The 27594-nt window shown below is 40.8% G+C and overlaps 1 protein-coding gene and 1 long non-coding RNA gene across 2 annotated transcripts; one reads left to right on the top strand and one right to left on the bottom strand.

Annotated features, from left to right (window-relative positions):
- The first annotated feature begins 2536 nt into the window (after positions 1-2536).
- adra1aa (adrenoceptor alpha 1Aa) lies at positions 2537-23190 on the top strand. The gene is made up of 3 exons (XM_040018977.1): positions 2537-2762; positions 10687-12167; positions 21863-23190. The coding sequence occupies exons 2-3, from the start codon at positions 11270-11272 to the stop codon at positions 22402-22404; spliced, it is 1440 nt and encodes a 479-aa protein (XP_039874911.1). The 5' UTR covers positions 2537-2762; positions 10687-11269; the 3' UTR covers positions 22405-23190.
- Positions 19505-23298, bottom strand: LOC120725908. Its single transcript, XR_005694258.1, has 2 exons — positions 23186-23298; positions 19505-22219 (listed from the first exon to the last, which is right to left on the bottom strand). It is a non-coding gene; the product is annotated as an uncharacterized LOC120725908 (long non-coding RNA).
- Between the last annotated feature and the right edge of the window lie 4296 nt (positions 23299-27594).

Genomic DNA, 27594 nt, shown 5'->3' with positions numbered 1-27594 from the left:
TGCTTTGCATGCCAAGCATTTCACATTAGTCACAGAGTAATGTCAGCGGTGTGCATTTAACAGCTTCGATGATTGAAATCCTGGAGCTGGTTTTGTCAAAGTCATAAGCACAGGAGAGAAAATCTCTTGATATGCAATTAAGGCGAATGTCACTGTAAATGCCAACATTGGTATGAATGCTAGAGTCAGGTTTCTTGCCTCCATGACAGGAAATGTGTCTTCTAGTGCAGAGATATTGATTTCAGTTTCTTTCAAACTCAGCAGCCCACCTCACTGCATGGGCGGCACAGACAGGTAATTAGTTTTCCAGCAGATAGCACGATAGGGCCTAACAGGATGCAAATACACACAAATCAACAGCACGGGTGTCTCGCAGGCTTGTTTTTAATGCATAACATAATTACAAAGCTATTGTTGCGTTAAATGCTTATTACAAAGTGGTTTGTCAGCGCCAGGCAGTCATGCATACGCAGTAATGACACATAATCTGCCTAAATGTTGTGATTTTTGCTAAAATTGCGGTGAAAATTGTTTTTCAATTTTAAAGAAAATCCATCTGTGACCTTTGCTTTTCAATTTATTGTGCAAGCAAAATAGATATGCCTATTTATGTCACGCCGTACCTTTCGCTGATTTGAATGCACTCTTGGGGAGTTCAGAGGTCTGGATGCGATTTTTGCTTTTGGCAAGATGAAGTAGACGTGCTCGCCGGATATACCGGCAGGTAAAAAAAAAAGGAAAAAGAAAAGATGAGGCATTGTGAGCTGAAAGTCTCATCATTGATTGAACACACAAGCTGACTTTAACTGCTCAAATGTTTACTTCGGCTTAAAATCTCTCACTTAAAACAGGCAGCAGCCTCGGGTAAAGCCTTCATATTTGAAACCAGTTTGAAAAACAACAAATACTCCAACTGGCTAAACCTGGATTTGTCCACAGTGGGAAGAAAAGAATCAATCCCCCACCCCAACAAAAAAATCAATGTACTGTGTTTATCCATGTGTAGCTAAATGTGTGTATGTGTGTGCTTGTTTCTGTCTCATCTCTTCCTCATAGCTTAATTGAAAAAAGGGAAAAATGCACAGCCACTGAATAATCACAATCCCTGCTGAAATGGCAATGCTTTATAAACTGCAATCATCTCTCGCTGCTCAGACATTAACAAATGAGTATCGACTGAGTGTGCAACAGATGGACCGAGGGTCTTATAGACTATACTGTATGCCGCAAATGTCAGCTATAGGTGCGTTTGTTGCTCATCATGCATTCATAATGCAGTGTGTTGTGTTTAAACGCGCAGGAGGATTAGTCCTGTTAGTGGTAATGGTGTTAATATTTGAAGCCACAGCTTGGAGCAATTACAGTCTAATTATTTTTTAGGGGGTATCCGTAAAATTAGTGTGTAGTTAATGAGCAGGAAAGAAGAAGAAAAAAGAAAGCTGGAGCAGGGTGGGTAATAGCAGATATTTAGAAATAACTCACAGTGTAAATAAAGTACTTACTTAGTAACTACAGGCTACTGTGTTATTGCTGCAGATGTACTGTTACTGGATGTTAGGGTGTGATTCCTGCACCAAAGTTTTTAAATATAGAAGGCAGCTGCTTTCATTTTGCTGATGGGGAACAAAGTGTTATCAGGCAAAGCCCGTGAATAATTGTGTACCTTGTTTACCAACCATAAAATGTAATTTATATTTTAAAGCATGCTCTGCAAGAGACTGGTGACCTGTCCAGGGTGTACCCTTGTGCCCTATAATAGCCCGAGGTTCCCCGCAACCCTAAACTGGATAAGCAGAAGTGAATGTATGGATGGATGGAGTCATAAGAGAATGTATGTTTGGTTATATCACATTACAAATAAATATAAAAGGAAGTTGGACTTAAAAAGAGAGTGTCATTCCAGATGTGATAATAACAAATGTGAGTTTAAGAAGGAGCTTCTACAAAGATACAAGTGTGTTTAAAATGTGTGTAAAAAAAACTCATTTATGATGGTGCAAGTCTTGAAGATGTGGAGATGTGTAAAAGAAGACGCCTTTTCATTAAGAACACGACTGTTTCTGGTCAGAAACATGAACATGTGTATTTTAGGCTATAGAGTTATTTCTTGGCTGTAATCAAAAGTGTTACACCGATTTTTAAATAAAACTAGACATCACCTTTACTTTTATCTCTGGGATCAAAAACACTTTAAACATCTGCAACACACGAACATTCCTTCACTGAGGGGGGGGAGTAAAAGTTTGGTACGGACTCCTGAAGACTGAAAGTACACTTACATAACCTTACAAAAAATAGTAAATAGTAAAAGTCTTTGAGCATTTCCACACACACTGTATTCTCGTACAGTTTAACAGCTGGAAAGGTGGGTGACACCGGTTAATGAAAGATTTCTGAATGACAGAGACCGGTTGTGATGACGCACTAAGAGTGATGCTGAGCCGGAGTGAGGTGATGTGAGGATGGATGGCTGGGTGGTGGTAAGGAGGGGGTGGGGCTGGGAGGGTTGGGTTGAGGGGGGGTAGATACGGGCGACAGTGGTTGCGAAAAGAAAGCAGTGAGAGATTTGGTTGGCTACTCGTCATCATCTGAAGAGACTTGGAGCACCTGAAGCTTCGGGTGTCTGCTCCGGCAGATATGAGGGCTCTCCACGGCGAGCGCACTTGGCTCTCCCTTCGCCGCCTCCTAGCGCGTCTCGGCAATCACTGCCGTGCCCAAATGTGGCTCTGTCCAGGCATCGGGATGTGAAAAATCAAAGTTGGGTGAGTCCCAGAACAATTCATTTGAAGTATTTAACAGAAGCATTTTTGAATTGATAGTTTATTTTATTGATAAAAAAAACTATTTTTTCTTAATTGAATTTGCTGAAAGCGCTGATGCATAAGTGTGCATAAGTAGCCAAAATAGCGTTGATTTATTCTTTGGTTTTAATGAGGCTAAATGTCTGGAGCAAACTGGTGAAGTGGTTAAAATACACATGATTTAAGACAACTGTATCCCTCCGAACAGCCATAAGGCACGATCGCGCTGTTATGCTTGATTTATGTAATGCTGTTTTTTGTTGTTTTTACACCCTCCCGTTTTTTAAAACCTCAAATCTGAAGGAAAACTGCGAACGGATCATTTGAATATGAAGAACTGTTTTAAATGTAGCTATAAGGTTTCTGAAGAAAAAGCCAGCCAGCTCCCATGCGTCTCCGGCATGTCTGTGTCAGTTTACTGAGGTGGATGTGACTTTATGTCAGGTGTAGTCCTGCACAGTGGCCTCATCTTATAGAGCTGGGAATTACTCCGCACACCGGTAAAGAGGTTGAGATTGCATCTGAGTCACAATCGCTGTTTACTCCTGGCCAATTAAAGTAACAGCAGACACAGAGAAGCCAGGGTTGCTCAAGCTTTCCTCAACAATATTGCGGATACCAGTCCAAACCTCAGAAGCAGCTGCACATCAGCCACCTCGGCTCATTGTTCTATGGACGCATGGAAAACAGCCAAGAAGACAAAGCCTATATTTGGAGCCTATTCTGCAGAGGAGTAAGATGCTTGTACCAGGAGGGACCTCCTGAAAAAGGCAGCTAACAAAATGTAACCGAGCAAGACAGGTAACTTCCAGCTACTTCAGTATGGAGCTGCACACTGTTTTCAGCCACCCTGCAGCATATGTCCTCTTTCACTTGGCAACTCCCTCCGTACAGAGGCATTATAATGAATATTAAAACAATCAGTGCTGGAAGAAAACCTCTCTGCTGGGTCTACAGAGCCAAACAAAATCCCATGGCGTAGTGAAATCAACAGGTCTTTTTAACACAATCCAGAAGTAAGCATGTCACTTTTAATTTATCTTAGAAGGAGTTTTAATCATGAGTTTAAGTCTTGTGATCGTAATGTAAGAGCCGGGTGGATTAATCAAATTAGGTTTGTTAGGGAGTTTGGCAATCCTTTCCATGCAATTTGGTCAACCGTCAAGAAAAAGGTTTTTCTTCTTGTTGGAACAGATTTTCTTTGATATAAATGCACAGTGATTGGTAGCCTCTAAATCCTTAATGTGAGACACACTGAGCAGATACAGATACATCTGTTTTATTTATATAGTATAGAGTAAGCATTTGGCGACTGTGGGAAGGAAAAACTACCTTCTGACAGAAAGAAACTTCCAGCAGAACCAGGTGCAGGGAGGGGCAACTATCTGCCACGATCAGTTGGCTGTGAGAGGAGTGAGATAGGACAAAAGACACACTCTATAAGACAGGCAGCGATTAATGATAATGAATTAACTAAATGCAGAGAACTGATCATCAGTTTTAGGCTTTTAAGCCTAATTTTTAAAGTAGAGAGGGTGTCTGTCCCCTGAATCCAAACTGGGAGCTGGTTCCACAGAAGAGGGGTCTGAAGGCTCTGCCTCCCATTCTTTATTTAAATACTCAAGGAACGACAACTCTGAGAGCAAAGTGATCTATTGAGGTTATATGGTACTTTAAGTTCTTTTAAATGGTTCTGATTATTCAAGACTTTGTGTGTGAGGCAGAGAATTTTGAATTTGATGCTGGATTAAACTGGGAGTCAATGTTGAGAACATAAACGGATAGAAGGAGCAGATCCTGACAGAGTGGATATATATAGCTGAAGGTGTGACACAGTAAATCATTCAACTTGTTCTCTCAATTGTAACACAGCATATTTATAATACAGTGACAGTATTAATGCAGCGGTTAATATTTTAAGCCGAGGTAACTTAATCTTTTCTACAGTGCGAAATGATGATGGTGTAATGAACTCCCGCATCTCTCCTGTGAATACACATGTAGGCCTTTTATTCATAATTACTGTATTAGCATTATTTCCCACATGGGAGGGAGAAGCTCTCAGGTGCTGCCGCATGACGCTGTAATGTCGTACTGCATCATGCCAGCATCAGAGCTCAGCTGAGATATAAAACTTTAAGACAAACATAATAAACATTTGAACATGCAGTGTGGATCAGTTGGTTGTGGGGCCCAGAGGACAAGGCCAGCCACTGACTGACTGTTCGCATTGTTTTGAAACCTGTGGGGCACAGATATAGATAGATAGATAGATAGATAGATAGATAGATAGATAGATAGATAGATAGATAGATAGATAGAGACAATGTCAGTGGAAAAGAGGACAACTCAGATGAACTTTTAATTTGGTTTGAAATAAAGCAGCTTAACAAAATCCAAAATTCGTCAACATGGCCACTCTACTTTTACTAGTCTTATCTAATCTACATTCATATAATCTGCACCGACGAGATTAATTTCACATCTGTCAAAGTGGAGGAGTTTATGCGGCACTAAGACATTGTTTAAAAGTCAGAAGACATTCAAACATTCCAAATTAAGTTGTGCAAGCATCAATCAGGCCCTCGTACCTCCATGCACGTTGGGCATGCTGTAGTGGAGTCATTGAACTTTATTGTCTCATGTGGCTGGCTTCCTTTATTCCAGCAGTGTCAAACATAAGGCTCGGGGGTCAGAATCGGCCCAGCAAAGACTCCTATCTCAGTCTCTGGATGGCCCAGATTAAAGGAGGGCATACATTTTTGGACTTAACTGTATTTTTACCACTATAAGTTTTACCACTTTTCCTGCTGATAAAGACATACTCCATACCCATTCATACTATACCAAAGTAGTTGAGTAATAAATAAACAATTTGACAGTAAATTCAAAATATCCAACTTCCTGTTGGGTTTAGGGAATGGATTGTAAAAGTTTTCATCCACATGTATCATATCCACATGGATTCTATACATTCGGATGAAACTTAAAGCAAAATATTCTTCACCACTATAAGCTGTGTTCAGGACCAGTGGCAGTAGTACAGCATTGTGTAGTCCTGACCTGAAGCCTTAGGTTTAGCTTTATATCCACTGCTATCAAATGACTATATGTAGATAAGAGGTCCAGGTGCTAAGTTATTAGCAAAATGTTTCCACAGATTATTTGTCCATCAGACAGATAGAGATACCAGATCACAAAATGTTTTTAGTTTGAACTGGGAACTTACAACCAGCTCTGTATCTATTTTTTACTCTGTTCTCAGACATAAAATTTGATTTAAGGTTGCATCATTACATCAGTGACGTCACTGATGTAATGATGCAACGTCTGGAATTTTAGCTATTTCCCAACAATAATGTATTTAATCTGAAACCAAACCAGAAAACAATACCAGAGATGCACGAAAGTGTATTTCTGTCAATTTAGCTCAAATTAAAGCAGGTCAAAATGTGCACATCTCTCTTTGCACGAACCAACAGTAGTCCCCCATAATGCTCTGGAGAAATTTTCCCTGATATTGGTTTTCCGTCACTTCTATATCTCAGTGAAATCTTTCCCCATACTTCTCACTGACATTGTGCAGGTTTGGTGGGAAAACAGTTGACATGAGAATGTAAAAAAGTGCATCTTCAGTGATATTCTAGCACTCAGGAGCTGATATGCTTTCAGCATGTTTCCACAACCTCAGCATAATTCTCTGCTCCGTGATTTCCAAGAAATTTCTTAATAACCCGTACCAGTGATTCCCATTTTGCTGATTGAGCTGGCTTCAGTTTCCTTTTGCACTCATCGTCAAGCATCAGTTCACGGACTTCAGGACAAAAACACCTTCCTTAATTTAGATTTTCCTTTTCTTGAGATCCAAATTAGGTCTTAAATCCTGAAACACTTTAGATTTCTGTTCGGTCATCCTAGTTGTTAAATACTTGGAACATCATAACTAAGACAAATAAATAAATAAACACACCTGCGAGACAAAAACAGTTTCAGATTTGGAGTCAGGAAGTAAAACTGGTTCAAAATGCTTACTGATCAGTGTGTCTGTGTAAAGATTTCTCTAAAAAGGCTTATTGCTACTAAAAAGCTGCTCATTTTTACATGCAAGTCTATAGGAACTGAGTTTTCTCAGGGAGTTAGCCTCAAGTGGACACATCAGGAAGTGTATTTTTTGGCACTTCAGTGTTGCCTTCAACTTCAGCCCAGGATGTTGCTGCTTGGTCTCAACTACTGCAGGATCAGAAACAACAGAGACTGTGGTCTAACAGTGAAGAAAAGGCCTCCTTGACTGAGAAACGCCCAGACTGTGTTCAGCAGAGACTGCTTCCCCACTTCTGATGCATATGTTTTACAATATTCACAAGTTTTTTGAGAACTAGCCCCCTTAAAAATGAGATGAATTTGAAACAAAGAGAAGAAAAAGAAGATGAATGATCTATCAAGATTCAAGTGGGCTTTTGCACTGCAGTGCTAAAGCCCACAAATCCTAATTAATCCAGTGCATCAAAGTCAGAGGGAGCAGTTTAAATTTGAACTGTGTGAGGATAAATTCCAAATAACAATCCGTGTAAATTTAACTTTGCAACTAAATTCCTCTTTTTTCTTATCTTATACAAACACATTGCCACAATGGGGGGAAAAAGAGATTGTAATTACCTTTCCTGACCAAAAATATGCAGAAGCCAAAAAATGGCTCTTCTGGGAATTACTTTGTTTAAGCCGTTATCTCAAGATTATGAATTATTTATATAAACTTGCTCTCTTCTGATAACAGATTGCTTCTTTTATACTCTCAATATATATCATAGAAACCTGACTTTGTTTTCTCAATCACAAAATAACTTGGCAGCCTTGGAGATGACCAATCCCCTCATCTGATTACTGAGGAGGAAGTGTGCTCACCTGTGGAGTTATAGATGGTCTAGTCTTCTCCTTAAATAAGGACCCATTTGAACGTTATTTGAATCTGCTGCCATGTTAGACGCTGATTGAAGTACAGTGTGATGTGTTTTTAATAGTGTTGATCCACCATGTTGAGGAGATATTAGCTTCAGGAGAGTTAACTTTGTTTTTTCTTCATAGCCTTAAACAATTTATAAACCACTTTGCTTAGCTTTATTTATCATCCTGTGAATAAGAATAATAACAACTGACCAAAGCATCTAAAAATAGCCGCTGCGTGGAGAGCGGCGAGGAGAAAGAAGCCGTTCATTTCAGTAATAAGTTGACTTTATTGCTGATAAAGAGAGAGGGAGAGTTTACCAATCTAGCTTCCTGTGTGAAATTAAGTGCGCCTTGGCTTTCCTGAGTGTTACGGTTCAATTTATTTTCTGCTTTACAAAGGTGGGAAGGGAAGCCAAGCTCGACAAGAATAGAACCTACGCTGGTGTCGTTATTAAAGTTAGTGATGAATCACCCTCATGCATGAATCACGCATTAGGAATATACTAATTTTATGCATGACGGGTGATTATGAAATGAAAAAGAAATAGAAATGCATAGGGAAAATAGCATATTGTCAATATTTTTGAGACCTCGGCTTCCCTCATAAATTTTGAAAAGCTTTTTTTTTTATTTTCGGGGGGCTCCCCTGTCCTACTAACCTTCCCCCTAGCTCCCCTGTAGTTTGACCGGGCTGGAACTGCACTCCTAATCCCCGATAAATGACGAGAAAACAAGCTTTTGTTTTTGTGTGATTTCTAAAGAAAATGAACTTCCTATCATGACAAAACAAGCACTGTTTTATCTCAGAATAATGGGATAAGTTATGCCCTTACCGCGAGATAAAATCATCAAAAATAACTGCAAATGTTATGAGCTCCCATAAAACAGAGGGGTCGATTCAGGAAATTGTGCTTCATTTTGTTAAATACATCTGTTATATTTTTCTTGCATGTGGAGCTAGTGCTAGCAGACAATGCACAACATTTAGGATGTTTGAGTCTGAAACTCCATGTTTGTTTGATATGATATTTACCAGGTGTGGTAAAAGGTGCTTGTATAAATGGGTGAATTAGGCATGTTATGTAAAACTCTTTTGAGTGCTCAGCTATAGTAGAAAAGTGCTATATAAGATTATATGATGAAGCTGTGCTGGGCTGATAACTTCCTGGTAGGCAGATTTATTTTTCTTGGGACTCTGCCATGTTATGACAGTGGTATCAATATTTTGATCTAGCTTGGCATATTTTCCCAAGATGTCAAACTAATGTGTTCTTTACAAACATAAGGAGCACAGACTGTGACAACCCTTAACAAATGGTGGAGCTGTAATAACGTGGGTTGTTTTGACCTGTGTCTGTATAAAGGTTGTGGTATGATATTGATTTAAAGGAGGGATCAAGAGCAAAGTCAAGCATATCCTGATGTATTATAGGTCACTTGAAGAACATATAATACACACCGAGCCTTCTGATTGCTGCATTGTTGAAACTTCAGCTATTGTGGTTTTGGCTCACTGTGTATTGTAATGATGAAGTGGCATTCCTCCCATACTGGGAAAAAGAAAGTTTTCACAGGTATCTGTGCAGTCCTGTGAAAAACTAAGTACACCCTTACTGCTTCTATCCAAATTGTGAGGGTAAGTAGCATCTTGGTTATGGTAATCAATGCACTACATCAGGGGTGTCCAATTCCAGGCCTTATGGGCTGGTGTCCTGCAGGTTTTAGATGTGTCCTTGATCCAACACAGCTGATTTAAATGGATAAATTACCTCTTCAACATGTCTTGAAGGGTGACATCTAAAATATGCAGGACACTGGCCCTTGAGGCCTGGAATTGGACACCCCTGCACTAGATGATCAGGAAGCACGAGAAACTCTGTAAAAGTAAATATTTTTGGCAGTTTCCTGGCCAAGAGCAGTCAGGTGTGTACTAACAAAATGCCACAATCCTCTCGGAAGTGGACATCCAAGAAAAATTCTCCACAAGTTCTCAGATGATCAGATGCTCGGAGAAATTGAAAAACAAAAAACAAAAACAAGAGCTACAACTCAGCCTTTACAGGCCCTAAGTTAGCATGTTCAACACTTAAGTTCATGACAGTACAATTAGACAAAGAATGAACAAGAATGGCTTGTTGTGAAGTGTTACCAGGAGAAAATAGCTCAGGTTTGCAAAGCAGCATATGAACAAACCACTTGAACAATGTGCTTTGGATAGAAGAGACCAAAGTGCAGATGCTTGGCCAGAATCCACAGGACCACATTTGATGAAAACCAAACACAGCTTATCAACACCTCATAGAACTGTCAGCACGGTGTGGAGGGCTGATGATTGGGGCTTGTTCTGCAGACACAGGACTTAGGCACCTTGTAGTCATTGAGCAATGAACACTACTGTATGCAAAATATTTTAGAGTCAAATGTGTGATCAAAACAACACAATGGTGGCAAAAGCTGTTGTAATAATGCAGTCAAAGTCCAGACTCCTCCAATCTGGTTCTGTGGGGGAACCTTAAAGAGAGCTGTCTGCACACATAAATGAATGCACACAAACAGAGTGGGCCAAAGGTCTTTGATAAAAATGTGAGAAACGGATGAAGTTGAACAGAAAAAAACTTTATTCTAGTTACTGCTGCTAAAAGCAGCTCCACAAGCTAATGAATGGGGTGTTTTTCACCAGCCTGTATAGTCCTGTGAAAAGTTTTCACAGAACTGTTAGTTTCTCAGTTTGTTAGCCTCACTTTGGGTTGATCCCATTATCAAGACGAGACAGTGGTGACATTGATTTGACAACAGCTGTGGCTCAGACATTGTCTCCCGCCCACCTTCTTGATAGAGCTGAGCAGCGGTATACAAAAAAACAATGAGCTCAACAAGGATGAATGCTTTCATGTTTCACTGTATGTGACGGACGTGTCTTCTTCTGTCTCTCTTTTCAAAGGCGCTGGACGTTACTGAAGCTGAAGCTGCGTTCAACACACAAGCCTGGATGTTGATTTCTCACCTGCTACTCCCAGGAAAACTGGTTTCAACAGACTTTAATTTTCAGTCCAAACAGTGATTTTTTTTCACGTATTTTTTTGGTTCAGAGAACATTCAAAGACTTCCTAAATCACTCACCTCCAATCTGTCTCTTGTATTTGTAATGCATTTTTAACAGTGGTTTGTACCAGCTGCATAAAAACAGTTAGTTTTAACATCATTAACATTTTCAAGATGGATTACTCGATTTTAGCTCAGTAGTTTTCGTTTGCATATATTATATTTCTCTTTCAGTGGTTCTGCATGCAACTTGTCCTTTTATTTTCCTTGATGCATTGCCAACGTAATGGCTCATTTGCTCGAGGCATCATCATTCAAATTATGTTTTGACAAGACAGACTTAATGTGATCATTACTCTAATGGCTTTTATGAGAATGGCCTGATGTCTACTCTCTCTAGTAGTGAACTTAAATAGGTGTGCGCTTCAGTCTACCACTTCTGCACAGGCCAGTTGTTGAGTACCAGCATTGTACTGGAACTAATGATTCCTGTGCTGGACAATATGACCCCAGCTCCTCTGACACAGAACTGTTCCAACTGCAGCCACGTTTTAGTCCCAGAGCTCAATGTGGTCAAGGCTGTGGTTTTGGGTCTGGTGCTTGGTCTCTTCATTGGGTTTGGAGTCGTGGGAAACATTCTGGTGATCCTCTCGGTGGTTTGCCATCGACACCTGCGGACAGTCACGCATTATTTCATAGTTAATCTGGCAGTGGCAGATTTGCTGCTGAGCTCCACCGTACTGCCGTTCTCTGCCATTTTGGAAATCCTGGATCGATGGGTATTTGGACGGGTTTTTTGTAATGTTTGGGCAGCTGTGGATGTGCTCTGCTGCACGGCTTCTATCATGAGCCTCTGTGTAATATCTGTGGACCGCTACATTGGAGTAAGCTACCCCCTGCGTTACCCATCAATCGTTACAAAACGCAGGGCTTTCTTGGCACTGATGCTGCTCTGGGTGCTGTCTGTCATCATATCTATTGGACCTTTGTTTGGCTGGAAAGAGGCGCCGCCCGAGGACGAGTCCATTTGTAAGATCACAGAGGAGCCGGGCTACGCGATCTTCTCTGCAGTGGGCTCCTTCTACCTTCCTCTGACCATCATACTGGTAATGTACTGTCGGGTCTATGTGGTAGCTCACAGAGAGAGCCAGGGCCTGAGAGAGGGCCACAAGACAGAGAAGTCAGATTCAGAGCAAGTGATTCTCAGGATACACCGAGGCAATGCAACTGTCTCAGATGACGAGGCCCTTCGCAATCGCACACATTTTGCTCTGAAGCTGCTGAAATTCTCTCGTGAGAAGAAGGCTGCCAAGACCTTGGGCATTGTGGTTGGCTGCTTCGTGTTGTGCTGGCTCCCTTTCTTCCTGGTGCTACCCATTGGTGAGTATTATCATGTTCATCTTGCATGTAATTCCTAATGTCAAGAGCCAGATTTCTCAGGGCAAATCTAATTTTAACCAGAGCAGAAAATATATTACTTACAAGACTGAAAGGGAATACCTCAACAGTTTGGAAAGGAAGGTTACTTCACTTCAGTGCAATTTTATTTTATTTATATAGCACCAAATCACAATGACAGTCACCTCAAGGCACTTTATAGAGCAAGGTAATGACCCTACAGTAATACAGAGAAAACCCCAACAATCAGACAATTCCTATGAGCAAGCACTCTGGCGACAGTGGGAAGGAAAAACTAGCAAAACCAGGCTCAGGGAGGGACAACTACTGCTGCAAATGGTTGGGGGGAGACGGGAGGAAGGCCAGGCAAAAGACACACTTTGGAAGAGAGACAGAGATAATTAATAACTAATGATTAAATGCAGAGTGCTATATAAACACACAGGTATTGCAAAGAAGAGAGTGAAGAAGAAACACTCAGCAGCAGCTGAGGTCTATTGCAGCGTAACTAAGGTCAGGGTTCAGGGTCACCTGATCCAGCTCTATCAAAAAGGAAAGTTTTAAGTCTAATGCTAAAAGTAGAGAGGGTGTCTATCTCAATCCAAACTGGGAGCTGGTTTCACAGAAGAGAGGCGTAAAAGCTGAAGGCGCTGCCTACCGTTCTACTTTTAAATACTCTAGGACAACAAGTAAGCCCGCAGTCTGAGAGTGAAGAGCTCCATTGGGGTGATACGGCACTATGAGGTCTTTAAGATAAGATGGGGCCTGATTATTAAAAAACCTTGTATGTGAGGAGAAGGATTGATTCTGGATTTAACAGGAAGCCAGGGGAGAAAAGCCAGTTAGGGAAAAATGTGCTCTCACTTTCTAGTCCCTGTCAGTTCTCTCTCTGCAGCATTTTGGATCAAATGAAGTCTTTTCAAGGAGTGAAATTTGAATCCTGACACCACTCGGGGGCAAATATGAATGAATAATATAGACAGACTGAAAAAAGTGGACAGCTAGCCAAGCGCTCTTCCAAGCTTATGAACTGACTCTTTAAACATTTTTGTTTAATGGATTTGAGAATCCGGGTGTAAAAATGGGAAATTACGGTTTCATTGGATCTGGTGTTGTCACCTGCATTAACTCCTGCCTCTGGTTTCCCATTGAATGGACAAATACTCTCATTTCATCTAACTGTCAGTATCAATGGGGGGAAAAAAGCATATTTCTTAGAAATGTCACTGGAGCACAGACAGTCAATGATACCCTCTGCAACCATTTAATCAATAACGTTTCACAAATTAAAAATAGGTCCATATATGTGATTACCTACTCCTACGCATGAGTCAGACCACTTTCAGGAAGCAATTCAACATCTGAATTTATTCCCATTACATACTCATTGATCAATTTATTCTACGGTCATGTTTTTAAGTGCTGGCTAATTTCATAGTTAGATGATGTTAAGTGAATGCCTCCTTTGTGGGATGACATTGAGGTTACTCGCATTCAGACGAGCTTGTAGCCTCTGGAGCGCTGTAGTAAATGCTTTCGACTCGGCCAGGTAGTCGTTCTATAAATAGGCTCTATAAATCTTTCAGATCACTGTCATCCTCCACTGCTCCCCGTCTGTAAACAAAAGGACTAAAATTGAGACCAAGATATATTTCAAACCAGACCCTTGAATGGCATGTCAAGCCATTTTTCTCCCTCGTGTTTGTGACTCCCTTCATCATGGGGGCAGATCTTTAGTGACAGATAAAGCCTTTCGGACTGAGGCCAGACTTCATATGATGGTCTTTAAGTCTTCAAGTGCGCCGGGTTCAATGAAGATGAGCTCAAAGGGAAATAATCACACGACTTGTAGACCTGTGCGCTGCAAGTGCTGTTGTCAATCATGCGAAAAGGAAATCTGAACCAAGTAGATATGAGATACGGCAAAATCCTAACAAATCCTGCAGGGTTTGTATTTATTCCATGCTCTCATGCTTGTAAATATAGCTGCCACCATTTGGCTGAGTAGCTCCTGACTGGGAAATGAGGCAAAGCCTCGGCTCACGAATGCTGCCTTACTAATACTGGCGTCACAGTGCATACCGCTGCCACATAAGTCTGTGGACAATGATAGATTCAGCAATGAATCACAAAGCACTGGTGTAGTTCTGACGTGTACAGCTGGATAAGTCTTGATTGCATCATTTCGATTATGGAGTAGATATTATTTAAATTAATATCCACAATAACTGTGGGCTGAGAGGCAAGACTGAGATAGTCTGGACATGTGCAGAGGAGTGATAGTGGATACACTGGATAAAGGATGTTGAGGATGGAGCTGACAGGCAGGAGGAAAAGAGGAAGACCAAAGAGAAGATGTGAAGTGAAGCCAGGCATGCAGAGGGTTGGTGTGACAGAAGAGGATGCTAGGGTTAGGGGGAAGTGGAAGCAGATCCAATGTAATAATTACAAGACTTTAATTATGGAAGTAATTTAAATGGGTGTTAAAAGGCTCTGTATCTATCTGTGGATTGTCCTTGATATGTAAAGAGTCCTTCTTTGGAACGACAACATGTGTAAAGCATCAATCAGTTTATTTTCTTTACCATTTAGCCAGTTCAGGGTCAGGTGGTGGGGGCTAGAGCCAATCTCAGCTGACAATGGATGAGAGGCAGAGGACACGCTAAACAGGTACCCAGTCCATCATGGGGATAACACAGAGAGACAGACAATCACTCACTCACTACACCCAAGGCCAATTTGGCATCAACAGTTAAGCTAACAACAATCTCTTTGGAAGGAAACAGGTGGCTGAGAGGCGACAGTGTCACCGTAGCGTGAAGCATTCCCTCGCTGACATAAAGAACAGCTTCACAGGGTGTCCTCGTGCTATCGTGATATGTTAAGAAACTGAAGATGAACTGAAATGTTTCCTGCCTCCAGCCCCAGCCAGGAGTCTTTATTCTTAAAAACCTCTGACTCAGAGTGTCAGTGGGTGTCGAGTGTCTTTTTAAACTAGAGCCGATGAACATTTTTTTTCCCCCTAAGAGTTATTTTTGGATGTATTGAGAAGAAAGACAGGAACTTTGGGAGAAAGAGCAGGGGAATTACACACAGCCCTGTAGACACATGCTGATAAACATTTTTAAATGAACAATGGGTCAAATATCTATGTGTTAGGTGGTTCTTATTTTATTCATCTACAGTGGGGCAAAAAAGTATTTAGTCAGCCACCGATTGTGCAAGTTCCCCCACTTAAAATGATGACAGAGGTCAGTAATTTGCACCAGAGGTACACTTCAACTGTGAGAGACAGAATGTGAAAAAAAAATCCATGAATTCACATGGTAGGATTTGTAAAGAATTTATTCGTAAATTAGGGTGGAAAATAAGTATTTGGTCACCTCAAACAAGGAAAATCTCTGGCTCTCACAGACCTGTAACGTCTTCTGTAAGAAGCTTTTCTGTCCCCCACTCGTTACCTGTGTGAATGGCACCTGTTTGAACTCATCATCTGTATAAAAGACACCTGTCCACAGCCTCAAACAGTCAGACTCCAAACTCCGCCATGGCCAAGACCAAAGAGCTTTCGAAGGACACCAGGAAAAGTATTGTAGACCTGCACCAGACTGGGAAGAGTGAATCTACAATAGGCAAGCAGCTTGGTGTGAAAAAATCAACTGTGGGAGCAATCATCAGAAAATGGAAGACATACAAGACCACTGATAATCTCCCTCGATCTGGGGCTCCACGCAAGATCTCATCCCGTGGGGTCAAAATGATCATGAGAACGGTGAGCAAAGATCCCAGAACCACACGGGGGGACCTGGTGAATGACCTGCAGAGAGCTGGGACCAAAGTAACAAAGGTCACCATCAGTAACACACTACAACGGCAGGGAATCAAATCCCGCAGTGCCAGACGTGTTCCGCTGCTGAAGCCAGTGCATGTCCAGGCCCGTCTGAAGTTTGCCAGAGAGCACATGGATGATACAGCAGAGGGTTGGGAGAATGTCATGTGGTCAGATGAAACCAAAGTAGCACTTTTTGGTATAAACTCAACTCGTCGTGTTTGGAGGAAGAAGAATACTGAGTTGCATCCCAAGAACACCATACCTACTGTGAAGCATGGGGGTGGAAACATCATGCTATGGGGCTGTTTTTCTGCCAAGGGGACAGGACGACTGATCCGTGTTAAGGACAGAATGAATGGGGCCATGTATCGTGAGATTTTGAGCCAAAACCTCCTTCCATCAGTGAGAACTTTGAAGATGAAACGAGGCTGGGTCTTCCAACATGACAATGATCCAAAACACACCGCCCGGGCAACAAAGGAGTGGCTCCTTAAGAAGCATTTGAAAGTCCTGGAGTGGCCTAGCCAGTCTCCAGACCTCAACCCCGTAGAAAATCTGTGGCGGGAGTTGAAAGTCCGTGTTGCTCGGCGACAGCCCCAAAACATCACTGCTCTCGAGAAGATCTGCATGGAGGAATACCAGCTACTGTGTGTGCAAACCTGGTAAAGACCTATAGTAAACGTTTGACCTCTGTTATTGCCAACAAAGGTTATGTTACAAAGTATTGAGTTGTATTTTTGTTATTGACCAAATACTTATTTTCCACCCTGATTTACGAATAAATTCTTTACAAATCCTACCATGTGGATTCATGGATTTTTTTTTCACATTCTGTCTCTCACAGTTGAAGTGTACCTCTGGTGCAAATTACTGACCTCTGTCATCATTTTAGGTGGGGGAACTTGCACAATCGGTGGCTGACTAAATACTTTTTTGCCCCACTGTATCACACATACACTGATGGTTGCACTGGAGGCTATTTGGGGTTCGGTAACTTCCCCCGGGGACACTTCAGCATGCAGCCTGGAGGAGCTGCTGATTAAACTTTCCGGTTAGTAGACAACCCATTCTACCGTAGCTGTCTGTCAATTGGTAAAAGTGTTGTTTGTAGTGGCACACCCACACTCTGTGCCTTATTGTTTTTTGGTTTCATGTTCTATACTTAACTTAAATCAGAAAAAGACTTCAGTGGACTGAAGTCTGATAAAAGTGAAAGAATGATAAAAAATGAGGCTTTGGGAAAAACATGCATCCTGCAGTTTGAAGTTAAAATATTTCCCTAATTAAAATATTTTGATTATATTCTACATGTTCCATTTGATTGCAGTGAAATAAACACACCTATTAATCCAGCCAAAATATTCTCAGCTTAATTAACTTAGTGTTGGGTCTTTATTTTTTATTATTCTAGTTATAAAAAGAGAAGTTTATTGTTGGGGCTCTTTTACTTTAGACAAGCACATGTAATTTAACTTTAAATTCTCAAATTAAAAACTGAAAAAAAATGTTAGTTGAATACAGTCATCATTCATTACTCTCATCTTAAATGAAACATGTACAAAAAACATCAGCCAAACAGCCTGAAATTAACTTTCCCTTTTTAGCAGATTAAAGCAGATAAGCAGATTATGACCACCAGCGCGATAGTTAATAACCCAGCTACCAACTTGTGGTGTCGCAGATTTGCTTTTCTAACATGAAGGTAAATAAAACAGAAGCTGCACAATTTAACTGTGACAGAGCAAGGATAGTATTTTAGCAAATGTCTGTAATTTACTGCAAATATGGAACTTTTACCAACACGCCCACTCTGAACACTAAAATATTACTGAAGCATATGGACAAAAGTACTGGCCCACCTACACATTACACCTACAGGAGCTGCTCGACCATGGAAGACCATGCCACAACGCTCACGGCGCACAGTTTTTATGCTAATGTTGATGCCAGAGGAGGTTTGGAGCTCTGCAGACATGAAGTCAGAAGAGCGTCAGATACTTTTACGCACTTGGTGACCCTGCCACGTGGTCTGCCACTTCGTGACCGAGTTGCTGTGCCTCCTAAATGTTTCCACTTTGCACAAAATCACATGAAAGTGGCTGTGATATATCTAGGATGAAAGAAATTTCACAGACTGACTCGTTACAATACTACCATCTGTTACAGCACCGTGCTCTTTAAAACATTATTTCTTTCAGTAGTTTTACAGGTAGACTGCATGGATAAATCTGTGGCAACAGGACTGAAAACCCCTGAATTCAAAGTTTAAGAGGTATGGCCTTTTTGTCCATACATCATACTCAAATATGTACTCAAATTTAAAATGGAGATGATGTAATCTGCAAAATAGCCCACACATTGTTCACAAAGTCACAGAAAGTTAAAAGTCTACTCTCAGTGTGCACACAGTACACTTAAAACACAGGAGTTGTGGCAACACAAGCACAATCTTTCCCTACAGCCTGCTCAGCTCCAGCATGTATCACGGATGGTTAAGGTGGTCTGAACTGGACTTCTAGGGAGAGATGGAAAAAAATAACATTTGCACAGGAACCAGTCCAGAGTTACAAATGGAGATGACCCTGCATGGAGTCATGGAGCTTTTTAATCACACGTGAAGTGGTTTTGGCTGTAATGTGATTGGCTGTGGGGGACAAGCTAAAAGAGTGAGAGTAAGGTAATGGCTGCAGGGGACAAAGAAATTTTCAAACCTGTGTGAGAGAAGTTGTTTATGAATTTAGCCTCTGCAGACAATTAACAGCAGGAAGGGGTACAGACTTATCAAGGTTGCGTAATAGGCAGCGTTAGGTGATTGGGTATGCAGAGCCCATCTGGCTTGCTACACAACACACTCAGCAACCAGACAGCAACGAGGAAAACGCCTGAAATTTCTTGTGAGGCCGAAGCCAAGCACCTGCCTACACTTCACCCAACCTTGCTAGAGGCCTAGCGTCAGAACTCTGTGCTCAGTTTGATTTGCTTCAAGTTAAACTCAAACCTTAAAAACCTCACTGCTGAGAAAACAACATACGGTAGATAAAAGGGAAAAGCAAAAGAAAAATAGCTAGTTCAAAGACTGATAGAAAATCTGTTTAATTATATACCATGGCAATCCATTCATATTTCATTTAAAGGTCATCTGCAGCATTCATTTATTTTTTTTCCAGTTTTTCAAGTTAAGGGCACACAGAGTGCTACATAAAATTAATAATAAAAAGAATATAAAACTGAAATACTATACAAGTAAATATAATAATTGTAATTCCAAAAATGATACTAAAACTGAAGATGATAAGGAAATGAATGAAAAGGATTTAAATAAAACTATAATATCTCAGACTGGTACTTGACCAAGTGACCAAGCAATCAATGAATTTTACTAAACAATTTTCTAGCATATTTTAAGACTGAAAGCATTCCATAATATAGACTCACTGGCCACTTTCTTCAGTACACCTTGCTAGCATTGCCTTGGTCCCCTTTTTTCTTTACAACTGCTTTAATTCTTCGTTGCAAAGATTCAACGAGGTGCTGGAGATGAGATGTGAATCTCCTGTTCGGCCACATCCCAGAGGTGCTCTATTGAGATCTTATGACTGTGGAGCCCATTAGAGTCCAGTGAACTCATTGTCATGTTCAAGAAACCAGTTTGAGATGATGTGCGCTTTGTGACATGGTGCGTTATCCTGCCGGAAGTAGTCATCAGAACATGGGCACACTATGGTCATAAAGGGATGATGTCCATCCCTATATGACCACATTACTCAGTCAGTGGCAATACTCAGATATGCAGTGGTGTTTAAACGATGCTCATTTGGTAATCAGGGGCCCCAATATCCCCTACATCATTACACCACCAGCAGAAACAGCCTGAAACGTTGATACATGAAATACATGTTGTTTATGTCAAATTCTAACCCTACTGTCTGATTGTTACAGCACAGGATTCTTCTTGTCTTGTTGACTTTTTCAGAGAAAATCTGAAAAAGTCAACTTCAGCCTGTCATCTCAACCATGCATATATATCTAAATTCATTGTGTTGCTGCCATGTGATTGGTTGACTTTTTTTTTTTTTTGCATTAACAAGCAGTTGAACAGGTGTATCTAATGAAGTGGCCACGAGTGTATGGAAGTAATAGTCTTAATACAGATAGTAATGAGCAACAAATAGACAACCTTTGTTTCCTTATTGCAGCTGAAGGCAACATAGCACGAATAAGAGTTATACAGGCACTGGTTATATTTAAATTGAGCTTAAATATGATTAAAATCAGTTTGAAAAACAGGAAACAAATGGGTTAAACAAAATAACAATAAAAATAATACATAAGCACCTAAATTAGATTAAAAATTCGGAAATGCTACAGTTTCAGAGATTTATGGAAGATTTTATTTTTATTTTTTTGGCCCTTGATGTAAATATATGGGGACATTTGCTTATTTTCTTTCCAATGATGGCAACTTCCATGCTGATCCCGTCTTCTGTAGATAGTTTTTAATATACTTTAATGCAGTCTTAAAACTCTTTGAGAAATTAAGAACAACAAAAACACGACATCTAGAGCTCCGAACACACAGCGTGCTGTATATCCACATTCAGGGAGAGCTGATCATGTGATCATATTCATCACTCTTATATTTGTCGCACTGTTCAGATTAAAAGTGTCAGTGGATGCAGACGCTAAACCGGATTAATATCACATCCCATGCAAGCAGCTGGCTGGAAATTTTCAATCTGAATGAATTCAATCAGCAGAAAAACAAAAAACAAAAATGTGTGCATTCAGCAGCAGACACCGATGCATCATTGAGTTTAAGCGTCAACACATTCACCCAACAGTTGCACTCCTCTTCTATTTTTATTCCAACAATGAATCTATCAAGGGGTACGGGCAATAATAGAATTGGGGATTTTTGGCACAGCTGGGGATAAAATGCATTAGCTGCATAGCCAGGCACAAAATAATTTGCTCTCCAACTCTCTCCGCCTCTTCTTTCTATCCATCTCTATATCACAATCACATTTTTTTTTTCTCCCGAGGCTTAACCCTCTCAGGAGCTTGGCCAATAAAACATTTCACAAGACAGCTTCTCTCCTGCCTCTGAAAATAGATGGCAGATAGACAGATATAGTGCAGCCACACATGAAGTCAGCCGTTTCATTATTTTAATGTTTCACTGCCAGCCACTGAATACAATACATTACATGCAGGACTAGTCCTGCATGTAATGCGTCCATTAAGCCATTACCTTTGCCACTTCATTAAAGATCCCACTCACATTCCCCGCTCGCTCTAATCAAAAGCAGCACAGTATCCGGGATCAATTTTAATAAAATCCTTAACCTTGGCGGCAAAGAGGAAGCTTCTATCAAGTGGAACTTGGATAAAACAATTAGAAATAAAGTGTGACACGCAGACAGGTGAAGTGGTGTGATTTCCAACAGCTTGGGATCATGTGTTCTTTAAAAAAAAAACACAAATAGAGCACAGCAGGTAATTGGAGCTCTGAAAACTGGCTCAAATTTGGTTTAGCCACAGTAACAGCACAGCTCGAGGCAGCGTTGGTCAGTTAACCACTTCAAGCCAGACTGAAGCAGCTCAATAACTACTGGATGAACTGTTATAAATTGCATATCCGGAGGATGAGCGCTTGTGATTTGTCCCGAGAAAGGTGACTAGTAAAATGTCTTGAATGGCAGATTCTGTTTAGGTGTGCGAAACAAACATTGTGCGACAGAATCCTCCCACAGATTTATATACCTGAGGGCCACATCATCCCCGAGAGCTCCCAGTCATCTCTATCTTTTATTATGTCTCTGATGTGTGTCTGATGTCCCTGCAGGTTCAATCTTCCCTGCATACAGACCTTCAGACACCGTCTTCAAGATCACCTTCTGGCTCGGTTACTTCAACAGCTGCATCAACCCCATCATCTACCCATGCTCCAACCAGGAGTTTAAAAAAGCTTTCCAGAGTTTACTTGGAGTTCACTGTTTGAGGACGACTCCCAGACCGCACCACCATCATCAGAGTCAGATGCAGGGTCACGGCCAGCCCCTCACCCTGGGCCTCGACAGCAGGGGGCCTCCTTCTCGGCTCAGCCCCTCCTCCTCCATGGCCCTCTCGAGAACTCCTTCCTCCAGGGACAGCCGGGAATGGAAGGTCTTTTCCGGAGCCCCCGCAGGCGATTCTGGACCAGCTGAAACGAGCAGAGCAAAAGTGGCCAAACTCTGCAATAAAAGCTTACACCGGACCTGCTGCTGCATCCTCAGGGCCAGGACTCCCCCGCGGGAGTCCAGCTGCGCCCACCCCACCTCCACCAGAAACCTTCCCACCATTAAAATCCATCAGCTGTCCCTATCGGAAAAAGGAGAGCCAGTATAGCCACTGTAATGCTTCATCCATTTGTTATGAGTAGCCTTTCAAGGTCGCACATGAGAATAAATGCCCTTTTCCTCCGTTAACATCACAATGGAATGAGCTGGTGGTGAAATAATGGCTGCTTTTACATTTCAATTTCAAATTTCATCTCAGCTTTGAAAGCTTTCTGTGATTTTTTTTTTAATCTTGATGTTATCACAAGAAAGCAAATTTTTAGCTTTGCACTGCAAGATACAGCTAATAAGGGAAATGATCAAATCTGGGAAGTGCTCGTATGAAGAAAAACCAAAAAGAGCAAAAGATTTTCTATATGTTTACACATTTTATATTCCAGAAAAGCAGTTGAAATGTCTAAAGCTGTGACGAGGGGGGCTCTTATATATTGCATGAGTTCAACAATAATTTCTGAAATGCTGATCAGTGGTGCTCCTGTTGTCTCCAGATTTTGCTTCCTGCTCCTGTGGTGAAATTGTTGCTTGTGTACTGCTCTGTACACAGTGGAAACCGAGAGACCTCACATACTTCTGTGTCACATACAATAAATTTGTAAGACATACTCCTAGCAAGGGATTCATGAGGACGTTTTTGGACCTTTGTGTTATTTATTCTCTTTGTTTTCTTTTTCTTTTTAAAATGTTCTTTTTTCTGTCAAACTGGGTTTTATTTGCCTAATATATAGCCCCTCAGCATTTCTAGTTCATCTATTCACATTCCCACAATTACATGTACCTCTGAGCTGTGCCAGATGGATGTCTTAATATACTTGAGTGGAATTTTAACTGACCTTGTGGTTGCTGGCCTCAATCCTGACCGACTCCAAGCCTCTTAGAAAAATTTACCAGATTTAGCGATGTCATGATAAGTCACACACAGTCTCAGGCTTTCTTCTCTCAGTCTCTACTCTTTGTGTTTCTGTCCTTTTTTTTGTTTTTTGTTGGGGGTTTTTTAAGCCACATTTCACACAGAAAGAAGATCTTTGCTTTGGCCTTCGTCAGGTCTTCGGTGTGCGCTGTTTAGTGTACTTCTTCTTATGTGAGTGTTCAGTGGGAGTTCCAGACTGCAAAGTGTCTTTGTTTACGCAGAGGCATCAAAGGGCAAAGGACAACCTCTGCCAGCGCTATCGATTTGTTTTCTCCCGCTGCTCACTCTGTAGCACCATGATGTACTCTCTTTGTGGGTGCGAGGAGGAAGAGATGCGCTCGGCATCTTTAAGCCAGTCTTCCTCTCTGTACGCTGGAGTTCAGTCGTAAAAGGGGAGTCGACAGCTTTCAACCCCAGGGGAGGGACCCGGCAGTGCAGCCGGAGTGCTCATCTGTGTCCGAGCTGTCATTGACTGTGAACCTGTAAATCACACGTCCCTGCGCAGATGCCATTAGGAGTAGAGCTGCCAGCTCCAGCAATAACGTACAGATGGTACAGATGACCTAATTCACATCTCCCTCTGTTATCTCTCCATAGAGCCCTGGGATTATAAAGAAAAATCTCAACCAGCAAAATACCTGTGTGCAGCGCTTTATAAAGTTATACCATCTTCCAAATGCAATAGCTGCAATGAATACTATAATTAGATCTTAGGGGTTGTGGGAGTCAGACGCAGAGTGGAGCAGATCAAGAGCGATTCTCCTCTGTTTCACCAGAAACACCCACTGTTTTTATCCAGCAGCCTAACACCGTGTATTTAGGGTTAAATTCCAGGGTATGCCATCTTCACTATTCTTTATTGTGCGTTTGCTCTGATAAACTGAAAAAAAGTGCAGACAATCACTACAATCACTGAACCTGAAGAGGGAATAAATGTAAGGCTTACTGCCTTCACTTACTTGTGGATGATGTTGTGGTCATGACAAATCAATTCTGGGAGGGATTGTGGTCTTATAATAGCACTGTCTGTTTCACTGGATTGACAGCAAAGCAAGTGCTGCTGATGACTCATGGTTGCACTTCCCCAAGAGGGTTTAGCTTTGTAAACTCCCTGATGTGTTTTTTTCTTCTTCTTCTTCCTTTCTAAAGCTTTCATCAGTGGGTGAAGATGTTGACATAATAGGATTCCCCTCTCCGGTTTAATCAGTGCGCTCATCATGCTAAGTCCTAATTGGACAACTGTCAAACAGCCAGGGGCTTCACTCTACATAATCACAGAAGTTTTTAACTGATGTGAGCATTCGGTGTGACGGAGATGTCATGTTCGGTTCATTTTTGCTGGAAGCATCCCTGTGGGAAGAAGCGACTGAGGAGCTGGAACATAGAAGGAGAGTGAGAACCACAACCCTGTGGCTCCACCTAGTGTCTCACTGCCTCTCTGCATGCACGTCCACATAGATCCTTTTGCAAAGGATTGTTACAGACTTGCACATCCTTAAAAAAGTCTCCGGAAACGATGGTACAATATATAAAAGCACTAGTCCCAGTGAATCAATTACAGTTAATTTATTTCAGGATATTTTAATCAGGAGATTTACTTAAGTAAAAGTAACAAGATAAAAACAAGCTGAAGGAAAAACCATTTTTAATTATAATAGAGTGAGAAATATTCACGTTAATTACAAATCATTGTTATTAATATTAATTAATTATCTAGAAAATTTCGCCCCTGTTATTAAAGAGCCCTCAAAGTCACATTCTAATAATATTCATATGAACAGAAGATGGACAGTGTTTATTTTCACACCAAATGTAAGGCAGGTTTGCCAACTCTCTCCGTGTCACAATCTTTTGCCTTCTTACACTGCTGAAATAAATCTCACACTGAGTTAAATAAATAAATAAATAAAAATAATATTAATAAATGATTAAAGCCAGTCCATAATGAATTAATGTTTGGGTCATACAGCATATTTTAGTCTTAGCATCAGACACAATAGACACCAGATAATACAAAAAAAAAACTCAACTAAACTAAAAAATTAATTTTAATTAAATGTAATTAATTAAATTAAAGACGCCTGATTTGCCAGTGCTGGCACAGCCCTGCCTGCAAAAGGCTGTTTACTGAGACTCACCAGTGACTGTAGCCTAATCCTAGTTTGACAAAATGTTACCCTGAGGTGTTTTTGTTGCATCCAGCTGTTTGACTTTATTAGAAGTCTTTATTAACACTCACACAGTTGGGACCCCTGCTGTTCGTCTGCAAAGGAAGGCAGTTGCAGCCATCTTTGCATGTGAAATACTCAATCGATTATTCCCCACACAACGAAATAGCGTCAGTCAGAACCCAGCGGTGACTCATAATCTAATTTCCTGCAGCAGAGACAGGTGAACCGTTGTACACACTGGTTTTTGGCCTCAGCTTGAGTGCTAAGTCTAATCAGAGTTTATTATTTAATCAGTTTTTCTGTCAAATTGCAAAGCAACTATTTGTTTGCAACAGTGCAAATGTTTTCCCATAACTATAGTGTGCTCTATAATCATTAGTATTTAAATTAAATGGTCTTTACTAGGCTTAAGGAAAATATAATATTATATAATTTGTATAATATATACAAATGTGTAAGACAATGAAAACAATGAAAATACATTTTGTTATAATACAGGCTGCTGTAGTTGGATGAATTATAACACATGTACAGAATTCTTAGTGTAGCAAGTCATTAATTAACAATTTCAAGATCAACACAGGATACTTGAGGCATGGATAAACTGTTGGGGGTGTTTAGTATTATTGTGGTGGGTGGATTGGATTCCACAGAGCTGTAGTAACTACAGAGGGATAAAGCTGATGAGCCGTACTGTGGAGATACGGGAAAAATGTGACAATTAGCGAGCAGCAGCATGGCTTCACGCTGAGAAAGAGCACTACAGAAGATTTGTGACAGAAGGATAGCAGAAAGAGTGAAAGGAAAGGTTTACAAGATGGTAGTGAGACCTTCTATGGTGTATGGATTGGAGATGGTAACACTGACAAAAAGACATGAGGCAAAGTCAGAGCAACCAGGATGGTCGAGATTAGACAGAATATCTCAGAGGGACAACTCAGGTTGAGAAGTCTGGACATGCAGAGAGGCCGAATAGCATTGGACAAATGGGGGATGACATCATTTTTTTATCATGTCATCACCCAGTGAAAATGGGTAAGTGACGCAATGTTTTCATTACATCTTAAATAATAATAAGCGATGTGAAATTCCCTTTACTGGGACAGTGAAGGGAATTTTTGTCGTGTGGTTTCCAGTTCATGGAACTCTTGGATTTTCCTGAACGCCATTTTCCTCTCATCTGAGGGGAATCCACACTGTGACCCTGTGTGGATTAGAAAAAATCCAACTTGCACACCCAGTTCTTGTTTTAAACTAATTTCCCCTGGAAAAAGAGCTGTTGAAAGAAATTATTAAAAGCTCCAAATTTCCACGACATTCATGCTCAACACGAGTGTATGTAAACTGCTGCTTGGGATTACTTTGGACCAAAGAAGAGGAAATAACTACATTTATTTTCAATAATATTTTATAGATGAGGTGACATAATGTGTTTCTCTTCAGCTTGTCAGAGTCCTTCCAAGTGGTGGTGAGAGGAAGTGGATTCCTTCACGCCCGAAATGTTGACAAAGTGCTGTGCAGCTTTCGAATCAACGACACCCTAACTAAGAGTAAGTGAAGCATTGCTTATCCTCCTTAAAGGGTGTTACCCCTTATTCACTACATGAGCTATTTTATTGCCATATAACATCATATCTGATTATGCTGTTAAACTATGACAAAGACGGCTGGAAAACACAGATGAGTGTGTGAGACGTTGTGAAATTCACCTAAATCACAACGGCCTGATTTTCCCAAAAGATAAACACTACTTGAGCCACACCGCTGGAGTCCTCGATGATCAAACGAGCAGCCAGGTTTTATTTATGCTTTTTTTTAAACACATGGTGTAATTTTATAGTCGGGAAAACACATAAAAATTAAAACAGGAGATTAAGTTACTGTGACACCTGAAAGTCTGTTTGTGATGAAGCGTAAATGCTGTCAGAAAACCTCTTTTTTGTTTTCTTTTGAAGGCTTTGGGAGTTTGAATTAAAAGACTTTGAAGGAGACGACGCCAAACCTCTTCTGAAACTGGTAAGTCTAGAAAACTCACAAGTAATTTGGAGATTTTTATTTGTTACATAACCGCTAAACAAAACTGCACTGTAAATGTGTTTTCTGTTTCAGGTATGGGCAGTGAACAATATTAATAAAATAAGGGACATAGCCCGGATGCTCC

This window comes from Simochromis diagramma, unplaced genomic scaffold (genome assembly GCF_900408965.1).
Source record: "Simochromis diagramma unplaced genomic scaffold, fSimDia1.1 OVJJ01000822.1, whole genome shotgun sequence".
Taxonomy (NCBI): domain Eukaryota; kingdom Metazoa; phylum Chordata; class Actinopteri; order Cichliformes; family Cichlidae; genus Simochromis; species Simochromis diagramma.
Note: the sequence above shows the minus strand (reverse complement) of the source record. Positions and strands in the feature narration are given on the sequence as shown.

What these genes read in the sequence shown, in the direction of transcription:
- adra1aa (XM_040018977.1), top strand. Translation starts at nt 11,270, where the DNA reads ATGATTCCTGTGCTGGACAATATGACCCCAGCTCCTCTGACACAGAAC. An exon ending in CTTCCTGGTGCTACCCATTG is followed by an intron (nt 12,168 to 21,862) that starts GTGAGTATTATC and finishes ATGTCCCTGCAG; the next exon opens with GTTCAATCTTCCCTGCATAC.